General features: G+C 40.2%; 1 protein-coding gene across 1 annotated transcript in view; it reads right to left on the minus strand.

Moving 5' to 3' along the window:
* The window catches only part of YEATS4 (YEATS domain containing 4), a 38,627-nt gene that overhangs the window by 15,816 nt on the left and 8,095 nt on the right, over positions 1-14,716 (minus strand). Inside the window, exons 2-6 of the mRNA XM_080662867.1 lie at positions 13,110-13,229; positions 11,299-11,365; positions 11,105-11,199; positions 2,834-2,926; positions 2,614-2,701 (exon numbers count right to left, since the gene is read on the minus strand). Of these exons, the coding sequence (XP_080518993.1) occupies positions 2,614-2,701; positions 2,834-2,926; positions 11,105-11,199; positions 11,299-11,365; positions 13,110-13,229 (463 nt within the window). The remainder of the gene's footprint in view (positions 1-2,613; positions 2,702-2,833; positions 2,927-11,104; positions 11,200-11,298; positions 11,366-13,109; positions 13,230-14,716) is intronic.

A 14,716-nucleotide genomic window follows, 5' to 3' on the forward strand; every position in this document is an offset into this window, starting at 1 on the left:
TACTCAATGTTGTTTATTTCCTTTGCTGATCATCCCCTTAAATTTCTAAACGTTGCAGTGCAGAAAAGAGGCTCAGTCCTTGGACCTCTTTTCTATCTTCACTCCTTTGATGCTACCATTGGGTCTCACAATTTATAAATCCATCTATTTATTAACTTCCAAATATTTATCTTCAGCCTTGACCTCTGTTTGAATACCAGACTTTTGGGTGCAATTGCCTTCTCAACATAACCACTTAGATGTCTTACAGGCATCCTACATCCGTATGTCCAAAACTGTACTCCTAACTAATCTTTCCCCCAAACCTGCCCCTCTCAAATTTCCCCATCTCTGTAAAAAGCTATGACAATTTTTTGGTTCCTCGGGCATAAAACCTTAGAATCATTCTTTGCTGATCTTCTCTCACATCTTTTTTTTTTTTTTAATTATTACTTTTAGAAAGAGGAAGGGAGAGAGAGCAACATGGATTGGTGGCCTCCCGTACATGCCCTGACCAGGGACTGAACCCACCACCGTTTGGTATATAGGACGACTAACTGAGCCACATGGGCCATGGCTTCTCTCACATCTTTTTATTCAAACCACCAGCAAATCCTATTGTATTTGTCTTCAAAATAGATCCAGAATCTGACCCCTTCTCATCACCCTATATTGCTATCACTCGGGTACCACCCACCATTCTATCATATCTAAATTATTGGAACAGCCTCTCTGCTTCTTCTTTTTTTGCTTTACAGTCTATTCTCAACACAGCAACCAGGATGGTTGATCTTTTTAAATATATTTTTACTGATTTCAGAGAGGAAGGGAAAGGGAGAGATAGAAACATCAATGATGAGAAAGAATCACTGATTGGCTGCCTCCTGCACCGTCCCCATCCTGGATGAAGCCTGCAACCCAGGCATGTGCTTTGACTGGGAATCGAACTGTGACTTCCTGATTCCTAGATCGACGCCCAACCACTGAGCCACACCACCCAGGCTGATTGATCTTTTTAAAATGTTAGTCCTATATGTTCACTCTTCTGCTCAAAGCCCACAAATGACTTCATATATCCTTCACTTTAATAAAGTCCTCACAGTTACAAGTCTCTATATGATCTGGTTCCCTATTAACTTCTCTGACTCCCATATGCCACTCCTTGTCCCCTTGTTCCCTCTAGTCACACTGGCCCCCTTGCTGTTCCTCAGACACGCCCTGCATCCTCTCACCTCAGGGCTTTTGCCCTTGCCACTCCCTCTACAGATAACATTCTTTTTTTCTTTTTTTTTTAATATATTTTATTGATTTTTTACAGAGAGGAACGAAGAGGGATAGAGAGTTAGAAACATCGATGAGGGAGAAACATCGATCAGCTGCCTCCTGCACACCTCCCACTGGGGATATGCCCGCAACCAAGTCACGTGCCCTTGACCGGAATTGAACCTGGGACCCTCCAGTCCGCAGGCCGAAGCTCTATCCACTGAGCCAAACCGGTTTTGGCTACAGATAACATTCTTATCTCAGACAGCTTCAAGGCTCACTTCCTCACTCCTTTAGGTATTCACTCAAATGCCACCACCTCAGGAAGCATTCTGTGACCTGATATTTAAAACTCCAATCATCATCATTTCCTCTCACCAAAGGTGCTCCCTCCCCTGTGCTTTGTCTCCATGCTACCCATTCACTATGTACACATTATTATTTTATTTATTTAAAATCTCTCTTCCTATTGGAATGCAAGCTCCATGAGGGCAGGGCTTTTTGTCTGGTTTAGACAATGCTCTATCCTCAGACCCTAGAACAATGCCTGGCATATAACGGGTTATCAATACATATTGTAGGCAAATTAGCTGCATGGAGTGATGTATATAGTATTCGGAGGCCAAGTCAGCTTAGAGGGAATATATACCGTGATTGATTATTAATGTGGCATCCTGGTACTTTCCACCTTTGTATGAATCTGAAACTATGTAAAATGGCATAGGTTGAAAAAATAATAATAATAAACTAGTTCACAGAACACAAAAGTATAATTATGTTCTGCAAGGTTTTTCACACAGATTCTGTTAGCAAAGACTAATGAATAGAAAATGACTGAGTAGCAGGTTAAGCAAGATTAATAAAAAGCTATGTTTAAATGTAATTAGGGAATAAAAGACAAACAGTATTTCAGAGACTGTGAGAAGCTGTCTTTTATCTTTTTGAAAGTAGACCTACTTTGGGAACAATTTAAAATATGCTTCTTACATGTTTCTATAGCAGGGGTCCTCAAACTTTTTAAACAGGGGGCCAGTTCACTGTCCCTCAGACTGTTGGAGGGCCGGACTATAGTTAAAAAAAAAAAACTATGAACAAATTCCTATGCACACTGCGGGCCCGGGACAAGTCGGCTGCTAAGCAGGACAAGCAGCGGCACCCGGCGAGCCAGATAAATGTCCTTGGCGGGCCGCATGTGGCCCGTGGGCCGTAGTTTGAGGACCCCTGTTCTATAGTAATACTTAATTTTTAACTTCTGAACATTTTATCTATATATAGCATTAAGAAAAGAATTTAAAAGTTACTAATCATACAATCCTTTCACCATTACATAACACTATTTTTCAGGATTAATTATAAACTCATGGCACTTACATTCTGTTTCATGCTTGTAGGCTCCTAATGTTAGCTGACGAGATGTTGTTAATAACTGTTGCATCATTGCTGTTGGGTCTTGAAATATCTAATGAGATAAAATGAGAAAAGGCCCAATAACTTCAAAGTTCTACAATTTAAAATGTTTTTAAAACTCTCATTATAAAATCTTACCATTTCAAAAAAATAAATAAAAAATTAAAATAAAATGAAATCTTACCATTTCATCATAGAACTCTGAAACCACTGTCTTTTTCCCCAGCATTGCATTGGTATCTGATTGGAACAGCTTTAACAAATGATACAGGGTTACCTGTGAAATAAAAACAGACATCACATCTGTTCAATGGTTACCTTCATCATTGTGAAATGCTGTCATTTCTGTAACTGAATTAGAGACTAGAATTAGTAAATACACCAAATTCAGGATCTTGTCTCAACATACTGTAGCAAATCACTCAAAACTCTCTGTACTTTTATTTTCCTATTAGGTATTACCATCATCCACATCTAAACATGAACATTCTGAAGATGGTAAGTAAAGATTGTTACAAAGCATTTCTAGAGAGTGACTGTATATAAAAATAGCATAAGATACAGCTCTGGAAATTAAACTGGAAAATCACTAACACATAAATTCTTTTACTAACACAAGGGAACTTAGATTATGACAGTGGTTCTGTGAAGATTAAAGTTTACAAATTTGCTATGGGAAAAAGATTTGATACTTTCAAAAGGAATGACATACTAAAATGCTTAGTGAGGGTAAGATAATTTCTTTGATGATCTATAAGATTATTACATAAGTAACAAAGTCAGTGGTAATTCAGTTTGGTATAACATTTTTTCAAAATACTTAAAAAAAAAAAAACTGTAGTAAGACATCAAAGAGAAAGTTTTGTAGAACAATGTGTGATTACTTTAGCAAAATAAAACCCAGCTGGCAAAATATCAGAGTTCATGTTGAAGTTGGAGAAACCAATTCAGAGGCCTCAGAGAATTTTCCAAATTTAGCAAAAATCATTATAAGTAATCATGCATCAATCACAAGCCATATTCGAAGCAGATAATTTGACAACTTTATGGAATAGACAAGAGCATGTGACTACATGGATGGATATTCCATAACAGGGAAATCCACAACTTGAAAACGTAAGAAAGAGAACTTTATCACAGGTGGGAGCCAGCACTTCCAGAGGAGCCCCAGAGAGATTCAGAGCTCAAAGTTGGCAGGTGGAGAAATCAAGAATGCTGGGGGTGGCTGGGCCTGTTAATCTTTCTCCTGTCTCCCTTCACTCATAGACAACAGAACATATTTTCCTGTGGAACCTAGGTTTTTCACCCAAACAGTAAGAAGTAAAAATAAAGATATTTTCAGATTACAATGGCTCTGAAAGTTTATTTCTCAGGCATCCTTTCTGAAGAAATTCCTCCAGCAAAGTGAAAAAAGAAACCTGAAAAGATGAAGAAAAAGGATCATCTGTCCTCATTAGTAGTTGACAGGTACTATCTAAAATAGAAAAATTCAAACTATATGAGATGCATGGGAGTAATTTCTAGAGAAATAGAAAACAGTAACTATGGTTTTCCTGGGCAAGGGGCCAGATATGGGAGAAACCAAGATGGCAGCATAGGTAAACACCTGAACTTGCTGCCTCGCACAACTACTTCAAAACTACAACTAAAAGACAAAACGAGCCGAAACCGGTTTGGCTCAGTGGATAGAGCGTCAGCCTGCGGACTGAAGGGTCCCAGGTTCGATTCCGGTCAAGGGCATGTACCTTGGTTGCGGGCACGTCCCCAGTAGGGGGTGTGCTGGAGGCAGCTGATCGATGTTTCTCTCTCATCGATGTTTCTAACTCTCTATCCCTCTCCCTTCCTCTCTGTAAAAAATCATTAAAATATATTTAAAAAAATAAATAAAAAAAAATAAAAGACAAAACGAACATCACTCAGAACCACAGGAAGGTTGCCTAAGTGGAAATTCTACAACTAGAAGGGAAGAGAAAAGCACACTGAGACTCAGAGGAGCTGCGGAAGTAAAGTGCAGAGGTATGGAGGCACGCGTGCGGAGAGGGCTGGCAACTGAGGACACGGCTGGCTTTTTCAATCTGCAGGGAGACACAAGCTCCTGACTGCTCTGAACTCCAGTTCCGGGTGAGACTCTGGGGACCCAGACTCATACGGGGAGAAACTGGACTGTCTGGCTTCGGGCGGAACTTGAGGGTGGCTTTCTCTCAGAGGTGCTTGCAGAGATTACCAAGGGACACTGAGACCTGGGGAGTTCTTAGGGCAGGGCTGAGGATCAGTCATTGCTGTTTGCTCCACCCTGTGGATTCCCTGAGACCCCACCCCACCCAAGCTGTGCAAGAGGCTTTTGCATATGAATGGCCTGGTCCTTTGAAATCTAAACTTACCTAACAAACTGCAGCTGAGTCAGAGAGACCCAGAACATCCAAAAGAAGGCCCAAGGCTCCACAGCAGCTTGCACTGCTTCACAGCTGGGCCTCTTCTGGGCACCTCCAAACCCCAAACAAAGAAGAGGAATCTGCAGATCTCTCCGTAGCTCCTGCTGGGTGGCCTCAGGCAGAGGCTAAATTAGCACCTCCTTGGAGATCCAAGAGCCAGTGTACCCAGGGGTCAGAGTAAGACCATCCATATTACAACTCCTCAGATCCATAAGGGACACACTCAGGGAGCAGACTCAGTGAGCACCAAAGCCCCACTGAAGCAAGTCTTGTCTCATAAGGGAGTCTCCAGTACAGAAGTTCTCCCATCGTAGACACAGCTGATCCTCACAGACAATTGGCCTGGAGGTCAATTCCTCCCAGTGATACCAACAACAATCAAGGCTTAACTACAACAAGACTGTGCACACAGCCCACAAAGGGGTGCACCGAGTGTCCACCTCAGGATAACTGGGGAGGCTGAGCCACTGGGCCCTATAGGACACCTAGCATACAAAGCCACTCCATCAACTCAGGGAAGCAGCCAAAATGCGGAGACAAAGAGGCAGGTCACAAATGAAGGAAATGGAGGAAAGCAAACAACTGGATATAGAGTTCAAAACCACGGTTATAAGGTTATTCAAGAATTTTCTAGAAAAGGCCTATAAATTTAATGAGACCCTCGAGGATATGAAAAAGGATCAACTAGAAATTAAGCATACACTGACTGAAATAAAAAATATTATACAGAGATCCAACAGCAGACTAGAGGATCGCAAGAATCAAGTCAAATATTTGAAATACAAAGAAGCAAAAAACACTCAACCGGAAAAAAAAAAAAAAAGAATCCAAAAATATGAGGATAGTGTAAGGAGCCTCTGGGACAACTTCAAGCGTACCAACATCAGAATTATGGGGGTGCCAGAAGAAGAGAGAGAGCAAGATACTGAAAACCTATTTGAAGAAATAATGCCTGAAAACTTCCCCCACCTGGTGAAAGAAATAGACTTACAAGTCCAGGAAGCGCCCAGAACCCCAAACAAAAGGAATCCAAAGAGGACCACACCAAGACACATCATAATTAAAATGCCAAGAGCAAAAGACAAAGAGAGAATATTAAAAGCAGCAAGACAAAAACAGTTAGGTACCTACAAGGGAGCACCCATATGACTGTCAGCTGATTTCTCAACAGAAACTATGCAGGCCCGACAGGAGTGGCAAGAAATATTCAAAGTGATGAAATCGCAAGAACCTACAACCAAGATTACTCTACCCAGCAAAGCTATCATTCAGAATTGAAGGTCAGATAAAGAGCTTCACAGATAAGAAAAAGCTAAAGGAGTTCATCACCACCAAACCAGTATTATATGAAATGCTGAAAGGTATTCTTTAAGAAGAGGAAGAAGAAAAAGGTAAAGATAAAAATTATGAACAACAAATACATATCTATCAACAAGTGAATCTAAAAAATCAAGTGAATAAAAAATCTGATGAACAGAATAATCTGGTGAATATAATAGAATCAGGGGCATAGAAAGGGAGTGGACTGATAATTCTCAGGGGGAAAGGGTATGGGGGGTGCAGGAAGAGACTGGACAAAAATCGTACACCTATGGATTTGGACAATGGGGGGGAGTGGGGGCATGGGGTTGGGTGGGCACCGGGTGGAGGGGAGCTATTGGGGGAAAAAAGAGGAACAATTGTAATAATCTGAACAATAAAGATTAAAAAAAAAAAAAAGATGTTATGAGTTGAACTGTTTCCCCCTAAAACGATATGATGAAGTCCTAATCCTTAGGCCCTGTGAATGTGACCTTACCTGGAAGTAAGGTTTTTGCAGATGTAATCAAATTAAGATAAATTCATTAGGGTGTGCCCAAATCCAATATGACTAGTGTTCTCATAAGAAGAGACACAGAGAGAGGCCATGTGACAAGACAGAGATGAAGTTATGCTGCCACAAGCTAAGGATCCTGGGGCTATCAGAAACTAGAAGTGGCAAGAAAGGATCCTCCTCTAGAGGCTCTGGAGAGAGCAGGGCCAACACCTGGGTTTTGAACTTCTAGCTTCCAGAGCTGTGAGGATAAATTCCTGTTGTGTAGCCACTCAGTGGTACATTGTTATGGCAGCCCTAGGAAACTAGTACAAAAGACTTGGACTTTTTGTTTTTAAAAACTTAAAAAAAAGTAATCTGCATGTTTGACTTTTATAATTCAAGAAAAATATAAAACTGTCCTCCCCTAAATTTATCATTTAGACTACCAGAGGCATTCATGAAGATATAGGCAATGAAAAATCTCAAGACAGATGTCTCCAATTTTGAGCTGTGTTTGGTGATTCTTAGAGCACTGAAAACACCTGTACTTGCTAGACATAAAACACAATTTTAGCTTTTGTTTTGTTAATCCTCACTGAGGATATTTTCTCCACTGGTTTTTAGAGAGAGAGTGGAAGGGTGGGAGGGAGGAGGAGGAGGGGAGGAGGTGAGAGCGCGAGACAGTGAGAGAGCGAGAGCGAGAGAGAGAGAGAGAAACATTGATGTGAAAGAGACACATCAACTGGTTGCCTCCTACACCTGCCCTAATCAGGGTCGGGGATCAAACCTGTAACCCAGAAACATGTCCTTGACCAGGAATTGACCCCTCGACCCTTTGGTGCACAGGCCGATGCTCTACCACTGAGCCACACCGGCCAGGGCAACAATTTTAGCATTTGCTTTTAGAAACAACCATTCCTTTAACAATGGCTTGTCCTATAATAGGTTAATGGATAACAGAAGTAAATCACAAGTTACCAGTGTCTTTTATATTTTAAATAAACCCTCATATGACATTTTCTGTAAGAACCAACTATTGAAAAAGTATAATGGATTCATTATACTAAAAGAATACTACAATGGTTTGGGGACTAAAATTGAGGCCTAGCCCTGGCTGGGTGGCTCAGCTGGTTGGGCACCAAAAGGCTGCTGGTTTAATTCTTGGTCAGGGCACATGCCCAGGTTTGGGGCTTCATCCCTAGTAGGGGGCGTGCAGGAGGCAGTCAATCAATGTTTCTCTTTCTCTCCCTTCCTCTCTCTTTAAAAAGTAAAAAATATGTATTTTTAAAATTCAGGCCTATGTAGATCTAATATGGAAACCTATTTAATAAATTAATCACTGCGGAAGTGCAAAAGAACATATTACTTTATTTTTCCAAGAGTGGACTTTAAGAGCCAGCTCATAATAAAATTATATGATATAAAGATTTCTTTCAGAAATGTATTTTCCAATTGGGATAGGAGGGGACAACAGATGAAGAGATAGGTAAGGCCACACATTCTCAAAATAAAAATGAATTCAAAGCAATCTTACAAAGTTAAAAAGAGCTTCTGCTCTAGTAACACAACTGACTTCTTATCTTTCTCAATATCTGCTAAATTTTGTGCTCTAGTCTCTTTAATAGACTATTTATTTGTTTGTTAATTCTCATCTGAGGATATTTTTCCATTGATTTTTAGAGAATGTGGAAGGGAGAGGGAGAGACAAATAGAGAGACATCAATGTGAGAGAGAAACATCAATTGGTTGTCTCCCACATGTGCCCCAACCAGGGCCAAGGACTGAACCTGCAACTGAGGTACATGCCCTTGACTGGAATCAAACCCGGGACCCTTCAGTCCACAGGCCAACACTCTATCCACTGAACCAAACTGGCCAGGGCTTAAAAGACTATTTTGATTAAGGATAGAAGCAGTGCTTCATCTTTGTATCAAGATATTTGAATAATATCTTGCAAATAATGAATATTTAATAATTTCTTGCCATATAGAATAGTTGTGAGAGTACTCTAGAAAGAAAACAAAAATGGTAGACCTGGAAACCTTATCACATGAAGAATATTTAAATGAGCCATAGGTGTTTATACAGGAAAAAAGAAAACTAATGCATGAATAATTATCAATAAAAAGTTCAAGGAAGCTTAAAATAAAGCAGAGCTTTCTTAAAACTAGAACCACCCCACACCATGCCCAACAGGCATGCCTCAGTGGTTGAGCACTGACTTATGAACCAGGAGGTCACGGTTCGATTTCCGGTCAGGGTACATGCCTGGGTTGCGGGCTCGATTCCCAGTGGAGGTGTAAAGGAGGAAGCCAATGAATGATTCTCTCTCATCATTGATGTTTCTATCTCTCTCTCCCTCTTCCTTCCTCTCTGAAATCAATAAAAATATATTTAAAACAAAAAGCAAAACCAAAAAACTAGAACTACCCCAAACCTGAACAGGATGTTTCACTTATGACAGAAGTCAATATTCTCCACACTGAAGTTAGCAAATCCAAAGGAGATTCTTATTTCAGAGATAGCATGAAGGAATTCCTACCTAGGAAGAGTATGGCCTCTGTCAATGGGTTCTAAATCTTACCTTGCATCAAAATCACCTGAGGTGCTGGCCCCTTTCCAAACCTACTGAATCAGACTCTCCAGGCCTGGAGATTGGGCCTATTAGTTTGAACTTTTAAAAAACGCCTCAGGTACTTCTGATATAGTCAGTTAAGAACCAATCCGCTGAGCTCCTGGCCCAGGTGATATTCAACTCCTTTAAAACCACATATAGTTTTAAAAATTTAATCTGATAATGAAAGTCTAAATGTTTGGTGCCAAAGGAATGAGCTTAAATCTATCAAGATGAAAATTAGTGGTGAGAACTGTTAAAGCTCTGAAACAAATTAAACACCAGCCATACAAATGTGAAATGAGAGAGCCGTAACTGAGTTGTGGCCTTCTAGGTTTAAAAATAAAACAGGCTTATGCCAAGGTTGTGGGTTCCATCCCCAGTCAGGACACATACAAGAATCAACCAATGAATGCATAAGTAAGTGGAACAACGAATCGATGTTTCTGTTTCTCTCTCTCCCTCCCTCTCTCTCTAAAAAAGCAATCAATCAATAAAAGGAGGCTTAGTGGTTTGTCAAAAGAAAGAGTAACGGAAAGAGTGTGGGATCTAAATCCAATACTTGGGTTCAAAACTAGCTTTGCCACAACTAACTGTATTTTTGAGTCTGTGACTTGATCTCTGAACCTTAGTATTCTCATATCTAAAATGAAGATATCACCAACTTCACAAAGTTGCTGAGGGATCAAAGTGAAAGGTTTGAGGGACTTTTTGCATTATCAAGCAACAATCTTATAAGAGACCATAAAATGAAAAAGTTGGTGGTTATCAATAAGGATTCACAAGTAAAGCTGCTAGTACTTTTTGCTTTGAAAAAGCAACAAGACTATTTCTAAGGCTTTTGACTATAAAAAACTGAATACTCCCATTTCAGATAGCATATGGACTCAACTTGTTTATTACTAATAACCAAATAATATTAATGAATTTTAAATTTTTGCTGTGGTAGCCCTGGACGAGTAGCTCAGTTGGTTGGAGCATTGTCCCAATACACCAAGGTGGCAGGTTTGATCCCCGGCCAGAGCATATACAAGAAGTAACCAATGAATGCATAAATAAATGGAACAACAAATTGATGTTTGTTTTTTTCTCTTTCTCTCTCCCCATTCCTCTTTCTAAAATCAGTAAATTAAAAAAATAAAATTTTTGCTGTAGTAATCATATGATTTTCATGGTTTCTTTCCAATAAATGTTCACATTATATTCCTTCTTTCTATATTGAAAAATAAAAAGGCCTTGGAAGGCACATCACTTAAAAATGAAAAATCTTAACTCATGGCAAGATACACCATGCCAGCCCTGCTTGAGTGTTGTCCCATGCACCGAAAGGTTGCTGATTTGATTCCCTGTTGTGGCACATGCCCAGGTTTCGGGCTTGATCCCCAGTATGCAGGAGGCAGTCAATCAATATTTCTCTTTCTCTTCCTCTCCCTCTCCCTTCCTCTCTAAAACCAATAAAAACATATTTTAAAAAAATACACCATACAATAAGTGTACATAAAGTAAGTCTGAATAAAAATGTCAACACATAGTATGTTCTTCATTAAGTATTGTTACATTTTCACAATTACTAAAAAAATCTGTTTTAAATTTACAAAGATTACCATTACTCACAGGTCTCTCATTAGGATCAATAAAAAATATTTTGATGATTATTTCGAATTCACCCCATCCTGTTTCAGTAATTTCATATGGAGGCTTAGTAACAACTGAAGAAGAGAAAAAAATAAAACAATTATAATTGTAAATTACTGGTGTAGTTTCCTAGCTCTTTTTAAATTTGTATATTATAAATGAAAAAACTATACCTCTTAAAGGATTGCCATAGCTTTCATGTAACTTAAATTGAATTTTCTTCACATACGCTGACATATCCTAAAATACAGAGGAATTCATTAGTTCTACTATCTACATATAAACTAGGAGGGAAATAAACTAAGCATATGTACCTAATTTTATAAAACACATTTCCCCTCAAATATTATAGAATCTAATTTTCTTAAAAAAACACACACACAAAAAAAACATGAATTATACCTAGGAGACTTTTTTTTTATTTTAAACAAGAAAGCCAGTGAATTCTCTAATGATTCATAATATACTAGTGGCCCGGTGCATGAAATTCATGCACGGGGTCGGGGGGGTGGTCCGTCAGCCTGGCCTGCACCCCTCTCCAATCTGGGATCCCTCTCGCAATTCGGGACTGCTGGCTCCTAACTGCTCACCTGCCTGCCTGACTAATCACCCCTAAACCACTCTGCCTGCCGGTCTGCTAACCCCCAACATCCCACCCCCCACTGGCCTTCTCTCCCCTAACTGCCCCCCACTGCCAGCCTGCTTGCTCCCAACTGCCCCCCCTGCCAGCCGGCTTGCCCCCAACTGTCCGCCCCGCCGGCCTGCTTGCCCCCAACTCCTCCCCTGTCCTCACTGGCCTGATCACCCCCAACTGCCCTCTCCTCCTGGCCTGATTGCCCCTAACTGCCTCTGCCTTGGCCCCGCCACCATGGCTTTGTTTAGAAGGACGTCCAGAAGGTCTCCCAGTCTAATTAGCATATTACCCTTTTATTAGTATAGAATAGTGGTCGGCAAACTCATTAGTCAACAGAGCCAAATATTAACAGTACAACGATTGAAATTTCTTTTGAGAGCCAAATTTTTTAAACTTAAACTTCTTCTAACACCACTTCTTCAAAACAGACTCGCCCAGGCTGTGGTATTTTGTGGAAGAGCCACACTCAAGGGGCCAAAGAGCCGCATGTGACTCGCGAGCCGCAGTTTGCCGACCACGGGTATAGAAGAAGATAGGATATCAATTCACTTATTTTGCAAATAGGTTTTTTATATTTATCTATAGACAATACTCTAAATCAAAATTTTTCCATAAAAACAATAGTATACTTCCAATATTTTTATAATAACCATATTATCCAAAGCAAATTTAAAAACTAAGCAACTTCAAAGAACAAAATTATATCATATAAAGCTAAGGTCATCTCAACTAAGCAGCTAAAACTGTTGGATATAAAACTCCTCCTTTTCTGAATTTTATTTTGAAGCACAAGAGCATATTCCTTAGTTCTGACACATAAAAGGGATTCTCCTAGTTAACGTGTCTTTTTCAAACATACCTCATTATAGAAAAATGCAAAACAGAATAAGCCAAACAATAGAAATGTTTATTAATTTTTTTCTTTCAGGAATTTTTTTGTGCTTATTACCTTGCATCCAATATTTTTAAATTGGAATCATATTATAATGATATATTAATATCTTCTTTCATTACTTAATATTGTGAACTTTTCCCCCCTTTTTATTGAATTTATTGGAGTGACACTGGTTAACAAAATTATACAGGTTTAAGGTGCACAATTCTTCACATAATCTGTATGAACATTTTTTTCTGAGGCAGATTTTCCTAAGTATCTTTGAAGACTGTTTTGGAAATAGTTTCATTCATTTTTATTCTACAAGTATGAGTGACTACTAACATTGGGTACCAGATGCCAAGATGGTAAATAATAAAATAAATAAAATCAGAGAGTCACTATAATATTATAATTTATTTTTAAGCAAAACAAACTGTAGCTTCAAAAAAGTTATAGGAAAGAACAGTACCTACCTCGTTTCTATATGGTTTTACATATACTGTCCACTGATGGGTATGCCCATCCTCTTCTCTTTTCTTTCCAAAATATCGAGCGACATTGCCATAAACTATTGGCTTAACAATAGTAACCCCCTAAAAGAAAAATTTTAAACACTAATTAATATTGTATCATTATCCAAATAAACAGAGTTCTGAAAGTTTGTTTTAAGAAATGGCAGGCATGGGGTCCCGAGGAGAAACCAAGATGGCGGCATAGGTAAACACCTAAACTGCTGCCTCGCACAACAATTTCAAAACTACAACTAAAAGACAGAACGGACACCATCCAGAACCACAGGAAAGCTGGCTGAGTGAAATTTCTACAACTAGAAGGAAAGAGGAAAGCTCACAAAGAATTGGAGGTACGGCAAAGGGGCTTTGTGCGCGCAGAGAGGAAGGGCGGCTGAGAGCCTGGCTGACTTTCTCTGGCGGAAGGGGGAAGGAAGCTTCCGACCTCACTGAACCCCAGTTCTGACAGCACTGAACCCCAGTTCCGGGCGAACCCCTGGGGACCCACGCTCTTACGGGGGGAGTCTGGACTCTCGGGCGGAGACTCGGGAGCCGGGGAAGGCGGAGGACTGAAAGTGCCCGCGCGCACGCGCCAGTGCGCACAAAGGCTGCGGAAGTTGCCACAGGCTTTCCCTAGTGGAAGGGAGTCAGAGGATTCTGACTGCACTGAGCCCCAGTTCTGACTGCAGTGAACCCCAGTTCCAGGCGAGCCCCTGGGGACCCACGCTCTTGTGGGGGAGTCTGGACTCTCGGGCGGAGACTCGAGCTGGGGAAGGCGGAGGACTGAAAGCGCACATGCGCGCAAGGGCAAGGCTGACAGGAAGCCAAAACTGAGACTCCACCCCATCCAAGCTGAGCACAGAGGCTATTGCAATTTGGCAAGTCTAATCCTATAAGGCTGTCTCCAGCACCGAACTTCTCCCAGCATAGACACAGCTGATCCTTACAGCCAACTGGCCCGGAGGTCAATTCTTCCCAGTGATACCAACAACAATAAAGACTTAATTACAACAAGGCTGTACACACAGTCCACAAAGGGGTGCACCAAGAGTGTCCACCTCAGGTTAACTGGGGAAGCAGACCCACTGGGCCATATTGGAAACCTAGCACAAATATCTACCTTACCAACTCAGGGAATCAGTGAAAATGCGGAGTCAAAGAATCAGATCACAAACAAAAGAAATGGAGGAAAACAAACGACTGGATATAGAATTCAAAACCACGGTTATAAGACTTTTTAAGAATATCCTAGAAAAGGCCGATAAATATAACGAGACCCTCGAAGATATGAAAAAGGACCAACTAGAAATTAAACATACACTGACTGAAATAAAAAATATTATACAGAGACCCAGAAACAGAATAGAGGAACCCAAGAATCAAGTCAAAGAATTGAAATACAAAGAAGCAAAAAACACTCAACCAAAAAAGCAAAAAGCAAAAAAAAAAATCCAAAAAGTTGAAGATAATGTAAGAAGACTCTGGGACAACTTCAAGCGTACCAACATCAGAATTATGGGGGTGCCAGAAGAAGAGAGAGAGCAAGATACTGAAAACCTATTTGAAGAAAT

Source organism: Plecotus auritus (assembly GCF_963455305.1).
Source record: "Plecotus auritus genome assembly, chromosome: 3".
Classification (NCBI taxonomy): domain Eukaryota; kingdom Metazoa; phylum Chordata; class Mammalia; order Chiroptera; family Vespertilionidae; genus Plecotus; species Plecotus auritus.